The sequence below is a fragment of the Rhopilema esculentum genome, chromosome 7, assembly GCF_057945365.1.
Source record: "Rhopilema esculentum isolate cy_ngs chromosome 7, ASM5794536v1, whole genome shotgun sequence".
In the NCBI taxonomy this organism is placed as follows: domain Eukaryota; kingdom Metazoa; phylum Cnidaria; class Scyphozoa; order Rhizostomeae; family Rhizostomatidae; genus Rhopilema; species Rhopilema esculentum.
Genome location: NC_142821.1, coordinates 10,244,282 through 10,263,521, shown reverse-complemented (window position 1 = coordinate 10,263,521; position 19,240 = coordinate 10,244,282). Strand labels below are relative to the sequence as shown.

General features: G+C 37.5%; 2 protein-coding genes across 4 annotated transcripts; one reads left to right on the top strand and one right to left on the bottom strand.

Moving 5' to 3' along the window:
• Nucleotides 1-675: 675 nt before the first annotated feature.
• LOC148959977 (4-galactosyl-N-acetylglucosaminide 3-alpha-L-fucosyltransferase FUT6-like) lies at nucleotides 676-4,742 on the top strand. Its single transcript, XM_089109283.1, has one exon. The coding sequence runs from the start codon at nucleotides 2,736-2,738 to the stop codon at nucleotides 3,894-3,896; it is 1,161 nt and encodes a 386-aa protein (XP_088965409.1). The 5' UTR covers nucleotides 676-2,735; the 3' UTR covers nucleotides 3,897-4,742.
• Nucleotides 4,743-6,815: 2,073 nt separating this feature from the next.
• On the bottom strand, nucleotides 6,816-17,775 carry LOC135683620 (uncharacterized). 3 transcript variants are annotated; one of them, XM_089109294.1, is made up of 2 exons: nucleotides 17,589-17,775; nucleotides 6,816-9,576 (listed from the first exon to the last, which is right to left on the bottom strand). In XM_089109294.1, the coding sequence occupies exon 2, from the start codon at nucleotides 9,483-9,485 to the stop codon at nucleotides 9,099-9,101; it is 387 nt and encodes a 128-aa protein (XP_088965420.1). In that variant the 5' UTR covers nucleotides 9,486-9,576; nucleotides 17,589-17,775; the 3' UTR covers nucleotides 6,816-9,098. The 3 variants fall into 3 exon arrangements, with proteins under 3 accessions (XP_088965420.1, XP_088965419.1, XP_088965421.1); XM_089109293.1 differs by having other exon boundaries at nucleotides 6,816-9,521; nucleotides 17,589-17,767; XM_089109295.1 differs by lacking the exon at nucleotides 17,589-17,775 and adding an exon at nucleotides 17,437-17,574 and having other exon boundaries at nucleotides 6,816-9,521.
• Nucleotides 17,776-19,240: the final 1,465 nt, after the last annotated feature.

Here is a 19,240-nt window from a genome sequence, read left to right as displayed (position 1 = left end):
AAGTAACTGCATCGCCAGTTCTGATAATTCCTGCTCGCTGAAAATTGCCAGTGGGGATTGAAGGAGAGATGCACTGTAAAGGAGATTCCTTCAAGTGCCATTTTGCTTTTCTATTTTATGAAATATTCCTTCAAGTGCCATTTAGATGCACTTTTATATTTGTCTTTCTTTGGGAACCGTCTAAAAGATTAAAAATGTCTTATGACAACTTTCTCAAAACTAAGGGTTTTGCGCACTACTTAATGAAATATGTCAATTTAATAGGGCTGAGATAAGAAGGGCATATCCGCATGTGCTAGCTGATAAGTTCAAAAATCATTCACATAATTTTTTCTATGTTTTTAAGCAAATATTGGTTTCTGTTACAGTTGATACAGTATGAATTGCTAAATTTGGAAAATTTTCAGGATTTACGCAACAGTATGGCAGTATTTGATGAGATTTCGCATGTACATAATCATTTCAGGCACTTTTCCGCATGCAAATGTTCCAGTTTTGACTGTAAGGTGTGCAAGCACAAGTTTCGTATAATAATGCTATTAGAAATTCGGTGTGCAATTTAAGATTTTGATGTGCATACCGATACTGATCTCATGCGCACAACAGCCATACTCTGCAGACTGGTTTACGCAATGGTTGTGTTTCCTACGTCTGGTTACGCTAGAATTTCTTAACTGAAATCACGAAACACGTAACTGATGTGGGTGTAGGGGAATGTGACTTACAGGCTTAGTACTGCTTACACAACATAGGCCAATTACGCTGATGCACATTGAATTAACAAAATGGTTCCAGGATATTGCAGAGGATTCACTTTGACCACACGCCAAAAGGAACCACCGTATGTATGTTCAATTTTAGCTATCCAAAAATCGAAATGCGATGGTTTTCTAATAGCCTGAATTTGAAAAAGAGTTTTCTCATCCTGTTCGAATTAATTGCCATGGTTGTGATTACAATGCCTAAACTTGATTTCTTCAAGTTTTGACGACAAGTTTGTAATCTTCTTTTACTTAACACATCGAAATGCCGATACGGCGATCGCCATATTGTCACACGACCCTATTGCTATTGCGTTGCTGTTGCAAGCTCATAACTTTGAAAAGAGCTGACCGATAGACGGACACAGCCATAATTTTGTCTCAATATATCATCATTTTTTATTAGTGTAGATTATATTGTACAATAGTACACAATTTCAGCGACGAAACTGGAACAAGCTTCTTTACTAAGGGCACAATGGGTCTGAAATTGCTCCACATGTATAAACCCCCGTTCACACTTTTGACGCGCAAAACATCTTTGGTTGTATAACAACACCAACAACATCAGACTTATCAGGTCTGTTCCCGCCCCAACATTAATTTTGAATGATTGACCAAATTATTGTTCGAATCATATGTCGATTTAGATATGTTTTTTGGGACATTAAGCCTTTTGATGTGGTTTTTATGGCTTGTTCTTAGGGTGTTCTTGGGGTGTTCAGTATTTTAGAAATCTCTTTGAATATGCTAACAACGGCAACAGCATATGTGCTTTCTGGCACGCCAAATCTCAACCATTTTAAAGTGGAAAATTCACAATGGACGGAGGGCTGTTACAAAAAAGTTTCGCGATTTAATTTCAATTATTTTCATTCATAATAATGCCAATTTGATGTGGATTCGTGAAAGCCTGTGCTCAAAAATTGTTGTAGCAGTGTTAACACTTACTGTATTCGCTTCGTATTTATTTGCAAACGGATCAGTGTAGTGTTAACCGACATCGTTTTCACTAACGAAAACGGAGAATGGAGCAGTATGAGCGTGGCCTCAACCTGTAATACACTTAGCTAATACACCTACTTTTTCGAGTGTTCTGGTTCAAATTCTCAAACTAGATTCTATGACGTCTTCATTATAGAACCCTATAACAGTTTCTTGATGCGATGTCTATAACCATGGTTTGCATTGTTGGTAGCAACTTATTAGCTGAATCGCCACCTGTTCTCGGTCGCGATGTTGGATGAATCGCCAAGGGTTTTAGTTGAGTTCAGACACATGTTTATCTTGTTAGTAGTTCAAAATACATGCTTCAATAAAGGCCCATTTAATTGAACGCTTCAAGATAAATGAACCCTGCAAATAGGTTCATGATAGCAGTCTAGACTATAAAATGTTCGATACAGTTTAATCATGGCTATATGAAACTGCTTCCCGTACCTCAAATAATTGCCAAACAAGGCCCCCTACAACAGACGCAAGAACCGCAAAGCACATTACAGATTGTGTGGGCTAAAACTTTTTAGAGGGGGGTAAACATGCTTAAAACAAAGATCAGGTTGATTTTTATATGGTTTTAAGTTTATTATGAAAGTATTTTGGGGGAGGGGGCTAGAGCCCCCTTAGCCCAACGCTTCCGTGGTCCCTGAATAGATCATTGAAAAAGGGGAATCAGCAATGCATTGCTGTTCGTTCAGCTCTCCCTTGCAGCAATAAGAATTCCATCCAAACAGGGCTTTTGCTAGAAACATGCTGGTAACAGGTGGTTGTATCCTTATGCTCCTTTAAATTGAACATGGTTATAGAATACAGCTACTCCTTCAGCATTATTGAATAAAACTTTCGTTTAACAAACGACAGCAATGACGATAAACTCGCCAGATGTTGTGAAGCTCGAATTTTGGTCAGGAACAGCAGTGCATTGTTTTTTTTCTAGCATGTTATGTCGTCCGTAGGTATGTGAAGGTTTGTAGTATGCTTCGCTCGAACAATTTGTATAAACTCAAAGCCATACTAGCTGGCCTAATATTTTGCATTGTGTACATACTAATACAAAATGGAGCCCTTATCGAGGAGGAAAATCACGTAATTAGGGGACAACAAAGCCGACTGAGAACTGGATTTTCATTGGAAAAGTTGGAAACAAGACCCCCAGAGAAGTATTCTGGGAAAGATCCTCTTATTTTCCTACAGACAAAGAAGATCCATAGCTCTTTGATGTACAATGAGCCATGCGAACTGACCAGAGATCCTGCAAAGTTTACAGAAAGTGATGCAGTAGTATTTCACGGAAAAGATTTGCCATTACCTGAAAATTTCATAAAACTGCGATCAAAGCCGCTACTTGCAGGTCAGCTTTGGGTTTACTTCAATTTAGAAAGCCCTAAGAATACGCGGAAGGTACTTTCAAACGAAATGCTGTTTAACCTGACCGTAACACCACAGCGAAACTCAGACATTGTCCATCCGTACGGGTATCACAGCAAGACTATTGAAAGCCGGCCTAAAAAAGTAGATGTTAAATCAAAAACAGGTTTTGTTGCCTGGTGTGTGAGCAACTGCGCCGTGCGTTTCCGAAACGATTTCGTGCATCTAATGCAAAGATACGCCCGCGTCGATGTTTTTGGAAAGTGCAGTAAGGATTTTGGCCCTGTGAGGATCTGCAATCGTAATACGGAAGAATGCGAGCAATATCTATCACGGTATAAATTTTATCTTGCTTTTGAGAACTCGCTTTGCACAGATTATGTAACAGAGAAGTATTGGGGAGCGCTTCAACGGGGGAACGTTCCAGTTGTTATGACAGCAAACGTGGATACCTTGATACCAGGGTCATTTATCGATGCTACGAAATTCGAAACTGTCCAAAAGCTAGTCATGTACCTCAATTATTTACACAAACACGACGAAGAATATTTGAAGTATTTTGCGTGGCAAGAGAAATACAAAATTGATTATGAACCGGGAGATGCGCGAAGAGCTGATGTATGGCTACCGCAGCTTTGTGACTTTCTATTAGATATGGATTGGTCACAAAAAAGAATTGTAAATCTATCCAAATTTTACAGTGTTGAGGAAAATTGTCCAAAGGAAAAAGAAAATAAGATTATCAGGATAATAAAAAGAGGAGTCTAGATATAAAGATTTGTAACCTACTTATTAGGTATCTGTTGCTGTTGAAAACTGTAAGGAATTATATCCACGAACCCACGTGTTTATGTCGACGACATTGTCACTTTAGCAGCTCAACACAGCTACTCGTGTTAATCTCTGCCAGCGAAGTTCATATTCGTTTACGTGGGGAAACAAACTAAAAAGCGAAAGCCTTTGCTTTGCTACTTTTAAATTTTGCAATAAAGCAAAGATGTTTCAAATGGAAAGCCAACTATAGTAGCAAACGTCATCAGCATCATTTTCAGATGTCGCCATTTTGTGATGCAGAAAGGGTATCCAACTCCTTGGTAAGAGTGTCTCAGGAGGAAAAGTTAGGTTCTAAAATCTAAGCGTTATTAAGGCTCTTCCTTGCAAAACAGTGTCTTGGTTTAAAAGGAGTCATTTTTTGTCGGAGTAATTTGTTCAGTGGCTTCGGAGTCTTCAAGTGACTGGCGGCTCTCCTTTGTTATCTGCGCTCTCTCTGTAAGCCCAACAGGGACCTCTGGGATAAGAAATCTAAAACAGTAAGAATATTTCTGACCTGGAATATCTTTTCCTGTTATTTTGTTCTATGTCTTGCGCCAATTAATAGTCAATGAAAGAACAATTATCTTAACGGCATCACTTTTACAGGAGAAAACGGGAGAAAACCTACTTGATTTCTGAAATGAAAAATTAAGCTTTTGCAAAAATTGCAATAGTCTGTAAAAGTGGAAGTGACAATGGGTACTGTGTCATTGACAAAAGCGAGCTTATTTCAATTATTGTTCATTTTTGTCTTTTGCTATGGCTATCCTATTTCGGTCCCTGATAATGTGTTTTTATGAAGCAATATCTTCATACCTTTCTAATTGATATTAGATAAAAGTGGCTTCAAAAAACAAAAGGTTTTGATATCTTAGGCATAGGCGTACGGAGTGAGCTCATATAGGAGGGGGGAAGGGGGGAGGGGGGCTCAAATTACTAAAGTCCATATTTTTACGTAGTATACCCTTACACATGAAAAGTTCTAATATTAATCGAGCAACGACTGACAAGATCATTAAAATGAGGCTTACTTTTTAGCATTTTTATAAACATGGCACATTACAAAATAGCTTTCTAGTTTTCATTAAAAGAAATACGAATCTCTCCCGCGACGGTGACCAAATATATCGATTATTTTATCGATATTTTTTTCGAGAACATGACTTGAGAATTAACGTTCGATATTAGAGAGGGCGACATTGTCAAGTCTGTTGCTGTGTTATGAAGATATGTGTAACGAAGTTATGGTGTTACGAAGATATGTTCTTATGTGCCTAAGTGAGCTGAATGCCCGTTTCGCTGAACATGATGCTGCTGGAACAGTGGCCAGGATTTGCATCCCTTCAGCAAAATATGGAACATTGTCATCATGCATCATTTTGAACAACCCATACACTTTTTTTGCTTGATTTATTTGATTTGCAGAATCTATTTTGTAGAAGAAGCAGACCTTTCTGTGATTTCTGTTGAATGGCTAGCATTCACGCTTGCATTCCCTAATGCCAGTGGCATAAGGCAGTTTAGGACACCTTAGTTTGATAACTAAAGGCCCCCGAACATAAGGGGCGCAAGATGCTTTTATGTACATATTTAAACAAATTTTGCTCAAGTTCAAATACCTTTCCAAAACTTCTAAAGCTCTTCAACTGAAGCTCTATAACTCAGCTCCCCCTAGCTAACGAGAAAAAATTCTCACTTTTACATTTTGCTATTGTGTTTGATGTGATCCGCGCATTTAGATTGGATCTTCTTGCAGTCTGTAAGTAGAGGTCCCGTTTCAGATTTTTCCTTACGCCCACTCTACTCATCCTAGAAATTTATAAACGTGTTCGAAATGTAGTTTTTTAATATTCTGATACCATTTGTCTTTAGAAAAGGCTCCTGCCCGAATTTTGCAAGAAAAAATCAGCTGCCCCTACGCCTAACGTTGGAACAAAGATAGAAAATCTATCTCATTTGCTTTTTCAAAGACATTTTTGACTTTTGGATATCAAAGTTTTATCTAAAATGTCCAACTTTGTTGATTATGAATTACTTTGTTGTAGAATTTTGAGCAAATATATCGTTACAGTTGTCTTGTTGAGTTGAAATTTTATGATAAAACGTTGAAATTTTGCTTGTAAATAGAAAATAGAAAGTACGGTAATTAGAAAGTGAAATATTTTATAACAGAGCGAAATAATACAACTACTAATATCGCTAGCTCTATGTTTCTCAACTTGCTAAATCAAAGAAAATGCATCTCTTTTAAGGGGGGAGATAGGGAAGTTGAAAACCTAATTGTATTTCCTGTTTTTCAAAAAATGTGGTTTTGTCTAACCCCTGTTAGCTGCTATTAGGGCTCTTTCCTGTGGTTAAGGGGTATAAGGCTTCTATTGGCGGTAAACGTACGAAAATGGCTGTCCCGTGCAAATCTTTTGCTTTTATCAAATATGGGGTTGAGAAATGGTTAACGAATCTGCCTTTGCTTCAGAAAAATTCACCAGCAAACGCACTAATAAGTTACCATTAGTTGAAGTTACAAAACTGCATGGTTACTTTACTTCTCCAAAACCAACTGTTGTTGAGAATTGTTATCGATGTAAAAAGAGACTTGCAATGTAATAAGATAATTTCAGAATGGCAAAAGCCAGTAGGATCCTTTCAGTATCATACTTCCAGCTTCTATTTGCAGGTCTTGAAAAAAAATAGATCTGATTTCAAGTGCCATATTAGAGCATTTCACTACGTCAGAATTATGATGTTTTGTTACTTATTTTTCTTAAAGAGGTACCTGATTGGAAACGAATATTTGTTGAAGTCACGCCTGGAAATATCTCTGTCTCTTCCGACATTGGCGAATCACAAGCAGAAATGAATACAGAAAAAAACACATTTATTTCAAACACAACAATAACAACAAGAAATATACATTTTGAATCCAAAACTACCGTAGTTTTTATTTTCATGGAATCTCTAATGCATCTAAACTTGGCATTGTAAAGTACTCTAATAGCTCACTAAGGTTGGGTAGGTTGTTAGCAGCCATGTTGGTTTTTTATCTGAAGCGTTCCTAGAAATTTGAAGGGGGAGGTGTGGTATGGGGGCAACTGGGGACTGCATCCATTGGTCTTTGAAGGCATACTCGTAGGAAAGAAAGAACTTTCGTAGGGGCCCCTCGAGTCCTCGAAACAAGTAGGGGCCCCTCGAGTCCTCGAGTAAGTCGGTCTCCATTTCCTATGACTTTTTGACTTACAATAAATGAATAGATTCAAGATTTTCAGTAACACAAGGGACGAGAAAAGCAAGAACTAGGCACCCCTTGGGAATATATTTTGACCACAAGATGATTCTGAAATGTTACTCATTTTCAGGCAAATTTGATCTGTTGGAAAAAGAGTTTGCTCAGGCTCATAGGAGGACGTGTTTGAATCACTGCTTCAGAATATCGAATATACATTTTGGGTTTAAGGGATTTCAAGGGGACTTCCAAAACATAGAAGGTAAGCTACCCTGTCTATTTCTTTGTAGAAGGTTAGCTACCCTGTCTATTACTAAAGACCTGCCTAAGTTTTTGGATGGCCTAGTGACTGCAAGAAACGGGGTGGACGATAACGACATACTATTTTCTACTTCTAAAGCCTTTAGTCTCTCTTATAGTAAGAAATAAATTCTCGGTTTTAAGTTCCTCTAATACTGCTTCAATGTTTCTCTGAATATATTTCCACTGCCAAAGGGCATATTCTAACAATGAAAGTAAAACTAATTCAAAATGCGTAGAAGATATCAAACATAAAAGTCATATTGCATTATCGTTTTTATCTTGAAAATAAGAAGTTAATGCACCGTAAATATAGTTCTTTGAACAGTTATTGCCCTGTTGTTATCGAAGTTTCGGGATTTTCCAAGAATAAATTTATACATTTGTAAGATTTGTGCAATGTTTCAGTTTGTTATGAAATTCAACTTATTTTACGTTTTCCAATAATAGGATTGTTTCCAATGACAACAGGGCAATATTTAAAACACAACAAAGCAGTTGATAAATAAATAAAACAGAATTTAAACAATCGCATAAGCAAGTTTTTATCTCTTGAAAATATCAAAGAGCAATCACGTTCAAATAATATTGGAACGTTGAAATTGTAACTTTCTTAGTTAGAAATATCATTCTCAAAAACAAATTGGATTGATGTCATGTGACTTTTGTAATGCCACCATTGGTCATTTTTAAATCTTCTTTGACGCGTGATCACTCTTGGATTCAATAGGAATAAGTAGTTTTCTTACACCGTTTGGCAATATGATATCCTTCTCCTTTCACGATTACAAGCAATATTTACACAGTATATACATCTTGTTTTGAAATGATCTTAGAGACCAAAAGCTAAACTTACAAAAATTTTCCAAACCACAAATTTGCTTAAACCAAATATGCCAATAAACTAAGATTTGTTACTCTAAACTGTAACGCTGTACAAAATACCTATTCAAATATCCACACTTAACAATAGTTTTGATTGTGCACTCCATAGAGTGTGTAGCACTAGGGTGTGCTGATTGCAACGAAATTCTCTGACTTGCAGAGGATTCAATGGAAAAAAGTCTTGCAATAATTTAGTTTTAGTGATTCAACAAAGTTGTGAACTCTAAAGAGCGTACAACTACACATTTGATCGATGTTTGAGTCTACCCTTTTTTAATAGCCTCTCTATTGTGGGTAGAAGTTTGAATAACGAATGCTGGCGTTTCAGTTCGCGTTCCCAACAATCTTCATTTCAACACAAAAATCAACTAACGTTTGACATTTTTTGAACTTTTTGAACTTTTTGCTGCGATAACCCTGATGAAAAGTAAAATTCCTGATGATGGGGAAGATTAATAAAGGGGGAGATTGTACGCTATCTAGCTCACGATTCGCTAAATCTGACCGACCGAGAGACGACCAACCGTGGAAACGAGGCTTGGTTAAAATTCTTGAACATTCTTCTGCGATAGTTTCAGGAAGGAAAGCTGGACCAAATTGGCCCCTAGGCTACTAGGTTGTTATTCCAGAAGCCCTTTGCTCTACTCAAATTCAAATATAATAAGCACTATAATCTTTAAAGCTGCTTTTAACTAAACGTATTGACAATAAACTTCTTCGAACTAGTCTCTTGCTCCTTTCTAGTTTCCAAATTACGTCATCTTATCATCTTTAGCAAAACAGATGAGTGCAACTCCAGCCAAGCTCACAACTGCCAATGACAAAATTATACCACGTTTTTGCTTACTGGTCAGTGCATCCGGGCTCTCTAGCAAACTGTCACCAATGTGGGCCAGTTGACGTCCCACCACCCTCCTCTCTGATCGCAGGTCTGGGGCTGGTTCGATGTGGTTGGAAGTGCTCATCGTGACCTTTTTCTGACCTGTGCCAACTTTCTTCATATTCTCTGGAGTAATACACAGGAGTTTCGTTGCTTTTTTGGCACTTCCGTGGTACATGTAATGGACAGTCCCTGCAATTGGCTTCTTAGACTTGATACTCATCAGGTAGTCGACTGCCTCTACAAAGTTTGTGTACATTTTTGTTGCTTCGAGTCAGCTACAGAACAGTCAACGCTGTGAGGAAGATCGGGATTTTGTGCGATCATCAGTTATAAACACGAAAAGTCATCTGGAAATTAACCAGTGTTAATCTTCAGGCAAAACCTCAAACGCAGAACAAAGGGATAAAATATATTTTAAGAAACAGTGGGAAACACCTGCGTGTCGATGATTTCACGTTTGTTTGACTTACTTCATTATTGTCCACAAAACTGTCACTTGAGAGCACTCCCAGGACAGTGTGTTACCAGGGCTACATAACGAAACGTCCATAATGGAAAACGTTTGCAGGTTCATATGCATTTGGTTCTTATAACAGAAAGTCTCAGGGGATAAACAACTGAAATTCCACAGATGACTTAAAAAATTTGCAGTAAACAACAAGTGAGGGACACTGATCATTTAGAAGATAATAACATCTCTTAATCATATCGTGTAAGTTAATAGAGATACCGGAACAATATCTATTGATGGGAGAAGAACGTAAGAACATTTACTAGGGTTAGAGGATATCTGGGCATTTACCTGTCTAAAAAAGGCCAAACATCACCTCTTTTAGACTGAAAAGAAGGGCCCCTAACAGTGGGATGCCTTGATCTTACAGCTTTAGGTGAGGGATTTCCGTAATTCTAGGATTTACGGTAGCAGTAGGGGCTTATTCGAGGGGGGGGGGATTATTAACAATTTGTCGTTTTAGGATGGGGGCTTTCTCAAAGGGGGCTTCTTTGAGGGGGGCAATTCGAGGATGTACGGTAGCCATAAATGTTTAGTTACGAAAAAAGACTTTAAGAGGCTTAACTTAAAGTTATGTGGAACGGGTTGGAGACATGCATGCGAAGGTGGAAGACACTGACACTGCTGAGAGACATTCCTAAATATGTCGAGATTTTCGATAGAATCGTGTTCTGTTGATGATGGTGATAATGACTTAAAATACATCGCAATATCAGTCTGTAAAAAGTCTTTGTTTGCGCGTCTTAGTCTATAAACTTTAAAAATAGGCCTGTTTTTTGTTAACGGTTTGCATGGATTATACCAGCTAATCATCTACTTAAAAACAAGTGCGAAGGAGGAGTTGACGACAAATGTAAATTTAGTTGGAAAAGCTATCTTTAAGGAAGCTTATAAATTTTTATAAATTGAGTTCGTACTTTAAGAAAAATAATTTTTTTAAGTCAATTTTTCCAACAGGGCTCAGCAGTATTGAGAAAAAGCTAGATTTATATTTTCAAAGTTTAATTCACATATGCCAAACTCAAGGCCCGCGGGCCACATCCCGCCTAGCGTGTAATTAAAATTGGCCCGCGAGATCATATTATCTTATTGTGTATGTAAAGTGTGTTCAAGAAATGTTTATCCTACTCGGCCCGCGACCTAAAGTACGTTTTGCAATTCAGACCCTATGCAATTGAGTTTGACACCCTGGTTTATTGGTACAAAGCCAGCGCAGTGAACTGCAATTTTGTTGACTAAAGGGTTAAGGCTTCATAAATTTTAAAATATGAATCAGATCCACTTTCCGTAAACAGTTGATATTTAACAGAACAGTCCTTAGAACACCGATCTACTTGCAATATTAACAAGGAAGTATCGCATAAAAAAATGAGAGGAGCTGGGTGATAAGATAATCAGAGATGGACAAAGAGACAGAGAACAGAAAGGGGGCTGATATCCGTACCAAACAAGCCTGCTTTGCACAGCAATGGATATACACTGGTCCACTGAGCCGGATAGCGAAACGCTCTCCGAATCTCATTGATACCTGCCTCGCCACATTTGCTGCACGATATCTTAATTTTAACCAAAACTTCTAATTAAGGTTATTAAGTATAAATAACGCACACGCTCACAATATAGCATTGTTCACAGTACGCGGAGGCTGAAAACAGTTATGCGGTTAACAAGTTGGGCAAACAAATTGACAATAAAAGTGGGCGATTTCCTTGTGAAACAATAAGCAACTGTTTATAAGGTAAATGACATTAAAAGCTTAGGAATAATCTTGGATCTTCCAAGCTATCGTATAGCCTCGAGGCAAAATATTGTTTTCGCAGATGGTATTTATTAGGGATTTCTTAAAACAGGGCGGCCTCAAATAAGTGGACAGAGCGAGCAGACAGACATATGGTCATATCTTAGGCGTGTGTTTTGGAAAAAGGTAACAGACAACTAGAGAAGCGAAAAAATGTGAGATCCTACGACAATTCAAGTTGGTTTAGGGAAAGTGGTTGGAGTGGAGGGGGCAGGAGTGAAAAATGGTCGTGTCCCATCATTCATCCAAATTTGATAAAGGGCTATGACCGAAGCCAATGTTCGTGGAATCTGAAAGGCAGGGATGATAGAAAGTTACAAAATTGGAAAGGCAACAGCTAAATGAATGGTTGCCAAAGGTCAATAGGATCCCCTTCTTCCCCATAAAATAATGTTAAATAACAACAGTTTCAAAGCTTCAACTATTCAACTAATGTAACCCTATAAGCTAGTGTAAATAGAGGCTTTTCAACCAACATTGTTTTTTGGGGGAGGGAGATATTTCTGTATCATATAGACAGAAACTTTTATTTCATCAAAACGTTTCATTGACTGCAGGGTGTTCCAGGGACTTTTGGCAAGGATTGCACATTCATAAAAACTGTCCTTAAACGGGCTTTAAACCTAGATAAAAACACATAAATTAATTCAGAAAAAATTATTCTTAAAAAACTGACTTGGTGAATTAAGAAACGCATACAGAAAAAACCATATAAAACTGCAAATTTATGAGTCTTTAGATTAATTTCCCGCTAACCAGGCACTAAACCACAACGTAACCAGGCACCTTCTTTTATCTTTTATATGGGTTTTACTGTATTTACCTTTGGATCCCTTTGCTTAATCCAACATTAGTTTCCCAAAGACCAGAAAAGCCTTGGTCTAAATTTTATTATAAACGACGCCTAGTACCTTTGCCAGTTCGAATATTGCAAATGTCTGCATCTACCAATGACTTTGAATAACATTAGAATTGGATAAAGCACTTGAAGAAGCTAGAGCATTGGAATTCCCTTTGGTTAACTATATACAGGTAATTTCTTCCAAAATCAGTTAAGGCATCAACACGTCCCCTTTCTGAACACCATAGCGAAATTTTATGCAACAGCTGTTTAAACTAGATCGATTTACAATGACGGAGGCACCTGGAATAGAACATTACGTAAGGACGATGTAAACAGCGATTACTTCTCTTGCTAAATTTTGCAGTAACCGCAAAACAGAAATAGTTAGTTGATAGAAGAGCAGAGATGTGCTCTAAAAAGAAACACCCTACACACCAAAATGTGAAAAGAAGCCTTTTATTGTCAGGGTTATTATTCGCTTAATCGCTTCATTGTGTTATAACAGACGCAATGGTTTAATTCTTTATTAAAACGAAGCTGCAGCTGGCTACTGGAAAGGCCTGTTCAGACATGTACTACCTTATCCCTGCTACAAAATGACTTTCTATCGTTTTCTATTGACCTAATGCAATATCATATTTCTCTCGGTAAAAAACTGTCTGCCAAGAGGAGCCAATATAATCCTCCAAATCATATTTACATTTACTTTATGTATCTTGCTTTTATTGCAAATAAATTTTATCACTGAATCCCGTATAAAAATAATTGTCTGTGGTGCCAAATTCAGACTTGAGAGGAGGGGAAGTTGGGCTGAGAGAAAAATGAGAAGTCTGATTCGCATAAAGAGCTTTTTGAATAAGAAAGATAGCATGGTTTGGTAATTGTTGGTGGGATGAGAAGAGGGATAGGAGGAGAAAGGATGTAGTTGCAATGAAAAAAGAATAGTTAACAACGAATATTTAAAGTTTCTTGGTTTGTTGTTTTACATGTTGATTAACAGTAGTCTATAGCCTGGGGCAAAAGTTAGGGGTTGGGATGGGGTGTAGATCCCCAGACTTGCCGACAAAACGGCGTTCCTGTCGGCATGAACACAACGTGGCCAAACTGCTTCTACTGAAGTCTTGAGCCATTTGAGAATACACAGACAATTTTGGGCAGGAATTGAGCACATTAAATGGATGAATTTGTTTATCGCTATCAGTACATTTTCGAAGTTTTATACTTTGGAGAAATAGGTAACAAAAAGAATCTAACAATTTGCACAGGCAACACCTCTGCTAACAGACTAATCAAAACCAACTAAAAAATAAAATATCAAACACACAGAAATCGTCCAGATAGGTCAATTTGCAAGCCAAAATCTGAGATTAAATTGAAGCAACACAATGAATTCTAGGCGATAGGTGGTAGGCAGCTAAGTTCATGTAATTTACGTGCTGAATGCAAGGACTGCACAGTCTGTAGCTGCAGCCTGTCATTGTTATGTTCTCTATCTTGCTTTTGAACGAGCCTATGTTCATTAATGATTTTGATTCTTGTAGAATGCTAACTTTTTAGAGAAACTGATAACAACTTCGACATTTTAAAGAAAACAAGTCAAAATTTATGTATTCACATCTATTAGCAGAGTCCAATCCAGTTTTTTGCCTATTATAGTAATGCTTTCCTTATGAATGCGTCCTTTCTTAAAGAATGCGCCTGATTTGTGAAAAACAAGGTAAAGAGTGGCATACGGGGAGTTAGCAATGAAATGAGGCAATGGGAGCTTGTGCATATGCAAAACAGCCCCATTTAGCAAAGATAGAACTCAACTTGATGTTGAAAATATATAATCAATAAGAAAACAATGCTTTTCATTTCGTCCTCACAATGTTTGAAGATAAACCTTCCTTTCCCGGAAGACAAAAGAAGCATCATGGGGCAGACATATTTTTGTTAGAATGATATCTATGAACGCTTTCCTACCATTTTCTACAACTGAGAAACAGCAAGATAACTATTCTTTTTGTGAATGTGAATTTACGGCCTCCGTCATGTCATATTGCTAGATTACCCAGAATGCATTGCGCATCAATGATAAAAATGAAAAAGATCTAGCTCTGTCAAATTCATATTAGTGAACATGTTAAGAACGATATTGCTACCCCTAGGCATGCCTTTCATGAAGTGGCACTCTCAAAAATCATAAATTTGCAATTGTTTTTTTTCTCTCTTTTTCTTTTTTTCTACCTAGCATCCGAAGGTAGTTTTTAGGAAACTGAGAAGCTTATGCTTATCGAGCAGTGTCCTGGTCCTTCCTCTTGATGTGACCACACCTCGTAATTTCTCTGCTTGGAATTACAGAGAGCTGGCGATTCTCCTCACTCTGGGTGAAAGTTTGGTCATGCCAGGGGCTCGAACCACGGACCCTTGGGTCTGTAGTCAGCGCCTCTAACAACAGAATGATCTTAGTACGATTTAGTGTTTTTCCTAACCAGAGTGATTTATTTTATATCTCTGATTGTTATCAAGATCCGCTTCGAAAGAAGTTCTGCATGAAATGAAAATGAAAATATGACTAACTACAAATGAACCTTTGTTATTGTAATATGTTTACGTATAGGCTCAAAAATCTTTAATCCATGCTATATAAATAACCGGAATTAATTTTTTGTAAACAAATGCTGGAAAAGACCTTCATCCACACGCTAAGATTATAAGCATTTTTCCTTTTTTGTTGTAAACTTCCCTGTATATTCTAAGCTTGCCTGTGTTAATTTCCTTAGTTTGTATTTACGTATCATGATGCTTGACCGTGTAAATTTTGGTGTACCAAGTACAAATGCGAGGAGAATGAGAGGTCTTTGTCAAAATATTCTAATATCTTCGGCTTGACTGCCAATCAATATTTGCAACTTTTGTTCAAAACTTTGGAAAGACGTTTTCGTATTCCCCTTGCTAGTACTGTAGGAATATTATCTCACTCACTTTCCCAGGCACAGCGGAGCGTTGAGAAAAATGGGGGTCTAAAAAAGTAGGGGGGGGGGGGGTAAACCGTATAAAAAGAGGCTTTGCTGGCAGTTTGTTGCTTAATATTTGGCATTTTTTGCAAAAAGTGGGGACTTGAGTGGCTAAAGCCCCCCCCCCCCCCTGCTCCGCGGCGCCTGCTTCCATGTTTCGAACGGACTATCATGTCGAGTATAAACAAGAATGTCGAGCAGTAATTTATTTGAGTGAATTTCCTATTTTTTATGAAAAAGTTATTCATGTTAGCACCTTTACTATCTTTTCCCGTAAAAAAAGTACGGTAACTGCATCTGTAAAACAGTAGGGTTGAAGCAAGCGTGCAAGAACAGATCCAAGGTACAAAACTAAGAAGGGTTTAGATTCAAGATGTTTCTTTGGCTGAAGGAAAGTAGGAAAGGGTCAAAATTTGCTGCGGGAAATCCCCAGATTGAACCAGTAGATACTTCAACGTTATCATATGAAATTTTCGGGTAACAATTACTTGGAACAAAAAATAAGAATTATTTTCAACTCTCAGTAAAAGAACCTTGGCTCATGATACTCAAAATTGGTGGGAAGCGAATCTGTCACTGTCAAAATAGTAATATATACAATTACGTAACTATTTTTCCCAGCTGAAATTTTCTCATGAGGCTGGCAAACTTTGAATGCGATCATTGTCGTGGCAACGATAGCATGCCGGTACAAAGTCGGTGCTTGTTTTGGCATTGATAACAAGATTGGGCCCAGTCCCCATTCTGCTATTCACGTGATCCTGTGATTACGCGATTTGTAAAATTAGAAATCATGAGTCACACCATTTATCTACGTTTAGTATGTCTGTAGTCATTTGTACAATGAAGGGCAAGTAAGGCAGCCAGGGGTGTTTACTGTACATCGCTATCTCACCCTTGCAAAAATGAATGTAGCTATATGACCTTTCCCATTTAAGCGTCACACGATGAACCATTTGAGGTGCATGCAAACAAATTTGGCCCAAATCAAAAGCAAGTTTTTGATTTGGAAATCCGGTTTAAAGCATTTACGGAATAATATGGAGAACTGCAATTTGCCAGAAACCAGAAACGTATCACATTAACAGGCAATAAACATACTAGCTTATCGAGCTCAACGCACAACTTTCACATTTGAAAAGCAGCTTTCGATTTTGCGACATGATTTCGTGAATAGCTTTAATAGGCAAAGTTTTTTCTCATAGCAACGTATATTGTTTATTTTGATCTTCCAGATAGAGGCATTTGTTCACATTATTGTAGGTTTTCCTGAAGGCAGTCGGGAAAAAAGCCAAACTGGCCTAAAAAGCTTTTTTCTGATCTATTGCGATTTCATGATCATCTAATCGAAAATCAAATAAAAGATTCAAATAATCTTTAGAAGAAGATGAAGAGTTCTTATTTTAGATTTTCTTTGGAATTTGATAGTAGAGAAAGTTCCATTTGACGATTTGAAACGATTTGACTTCGTTATAACGCCCTGGGTAAGGAATAAAAACGTCACGCAAAAAGAACACGAAGTGATCCAGAAACAATGATGTTGCGCAGTTCAAACATTTTGGACGTTACGCTCAATTGTCCTTTAGATCTATATTGTAAGCAAAACAATGGCCCAGTTGCAAATATATAGCGGATTTTAACCAGATAGCTCTTTTTAAATAAAAAGGCTGCAAATAAAAGATCTTGAATCCATAAACACAAAGGCAGTTTCAAAGAGTTTCACCGATGATTCACTCAGAATTGAAAACAATACAGTACATCTACAGCGAACAATATTTAAATGACGCAAATGACATCCCTTGCAAAAAATCTTGTAAACAGCATTCTAGAATCCGACCTCGTATGTTCTAGAAACATTTGTTTGCTTCAAATGCCTCGTTCGGAAGAAAAGCATTTTAACGAGGCAGAGAAATGGAACTGCGTCATGATAAACTGGCAAAAAATTTTGATTTATCACGCAATCGTGTAAATAAACAATGACTAATACGTCGTAAAAAACTAAAAGTGAAAATCCCACAGGCACTTAACGATGGAACGAAAATTGATGCTACGAACCTTTCGAGCTAATTGCATATCCGTTAGCGATGCCGGACAATTGTGAATATATTTTAATCACAAATCTTGCAGCAGCGAACAATACATAGAAGCCTTGAAAATCGCAAAAGCTGATGCAATGTGCATTAGAAGAACTTGCAAAAAAAATTTACCTTGGAATAATTGACGCTGAAATCTGACCCAGCCTTTGAAGCAGGTTTCGTGATCTCTTCTCGCTCTCGGGCGAAGATTATTTTTGAAGGTCTTTAAACCGGTGATTCCTGCAAGCGATTGCGAAGCTTTCTGTTGTCATAAAGGAAAACGCGGCTTTAAACAATGGTTCAACGGAACGTGTTCTAACAAGTCTCGTATTCATCTGTTATAGGGGTATTCCCAGGCCCCGGTTTACTAATGAAAAACAACAAGTACCAGGACTGAAACCACAACTGCAGAAAGCGTGCTTTACGAAAAAAGCGACCAATCACAGCACATATCCTCGGGGCATGTCTTGACATGATTAGGTCTAGTCTCGTTCTCAAGTGGATCATATGATCAAAAGACGAGAGTTGCCAATTTCAAAATGGCTACGTTGAGCAACCAGTGGGAGCAACCAGCGATTGGTGCATTTCAGGAAAGGGCAACGATAAACGAAATTGGGAAATTCCTTTAAACTAATTTCTTGGAAACGTTGCAAAAATACCCCTAAGTAAAAGGTTGGGAAATTCGGGATCATTTAACAAACATTTTGAAAGAATTCTCGGCATATTCAGATTATCAACCTAAAAGGTCTCCAACAACATTACACTGGTCTTTTTTATGAAAAGGAGAGTTATTAGGTTAAATGAAAACTTCTAATTTAAATTCCAGATAAACCAAGGTAGCTGATCTTTCTATTATACTTTAAAATTAACTAAAAACTGGCTAGCCTATTTTCTATTGAAAACTCTATCTAAAACTCTGTTTAATTTGTCATGGCAAAGAAATGATGAAAAGTAAGAAATTTTGGGCTCACCTTCTTCAAAATAAAACAATTCCTTTGCTGTAGCCTCTACGGTATTTTCCCAATCTATAATTATACTGTAACTGACAATGCTTGTCTTTCGTAGACTGTAGCATTGTTTTTTCGCTGCTTTCTAAGGAATGCGAATGAATTGAAAAGCTCCCGGTTGCCAGGGAAAACCAGATTTAATGATCCTGTGCTATGTTGGGTGTCCTAATTTTGTTATATGATAACGATTATGATGATGAAAGTGAGGTGAAAAAGATAATTGGTCGATCTTGTTCTTAACCCTATCCAGACTGGGGGGGGGGGGGGGGGCTCATTCAACCCCACCCCCTTCAACTTACTTAATCGAGCAGTGCTCCACATTGGTAGACTCAACTGGCTCGATGCTTTTTTACTTCTAGTTTCTATTTTATGAAGTGTGAATTTGTTTAAAAAAATAAAAAAAAGAATTAAATTGGGGGAAATTTGGCTGTTTTTTCACAGTGGTCAAGGTCAACAATTAAGAAATCTTTTGATGCACTTAACTCAGGTTCATCCCATAATCATTTTATGGAATCCTTGCTACCTCTTATATTCATAATAAATATAGTAAATATGAACAAAAGTTCAGCCGTGTTTTACGTGACTTTAACTATGACGTCATTTTTGTGTACTTTTCTTGAACAATTATGACGTCATTTTTCTTTTTGGACATCCATTTTTAAAAAATGATACGTCATAACCTCTGCTATGTCTATGGTGATTTTTGTCAACATAGACCAAGGAACAACGATTTTAGAGTGGGGGGGGGGGCTGAATGAGCCCCTCCTTAGTCCTCTA

Bases quoted from the DNA above. Each gene is read 5' to 3' on its own strand.
- LOC148959977 (XM_089109283.1), top strand. From the start codon at position 2,736: ATGCTTCGCTCGAACAATTTGTATAAACTCAAAGCCATACTAGCTGGC.
- LOC135683620 (XM_089109294.1), bottom strand. From the start codon at position 9,485: ATGTACACAAACTTTGTAGAGGCAGTCGACTACCTGATGAGTATCAAG.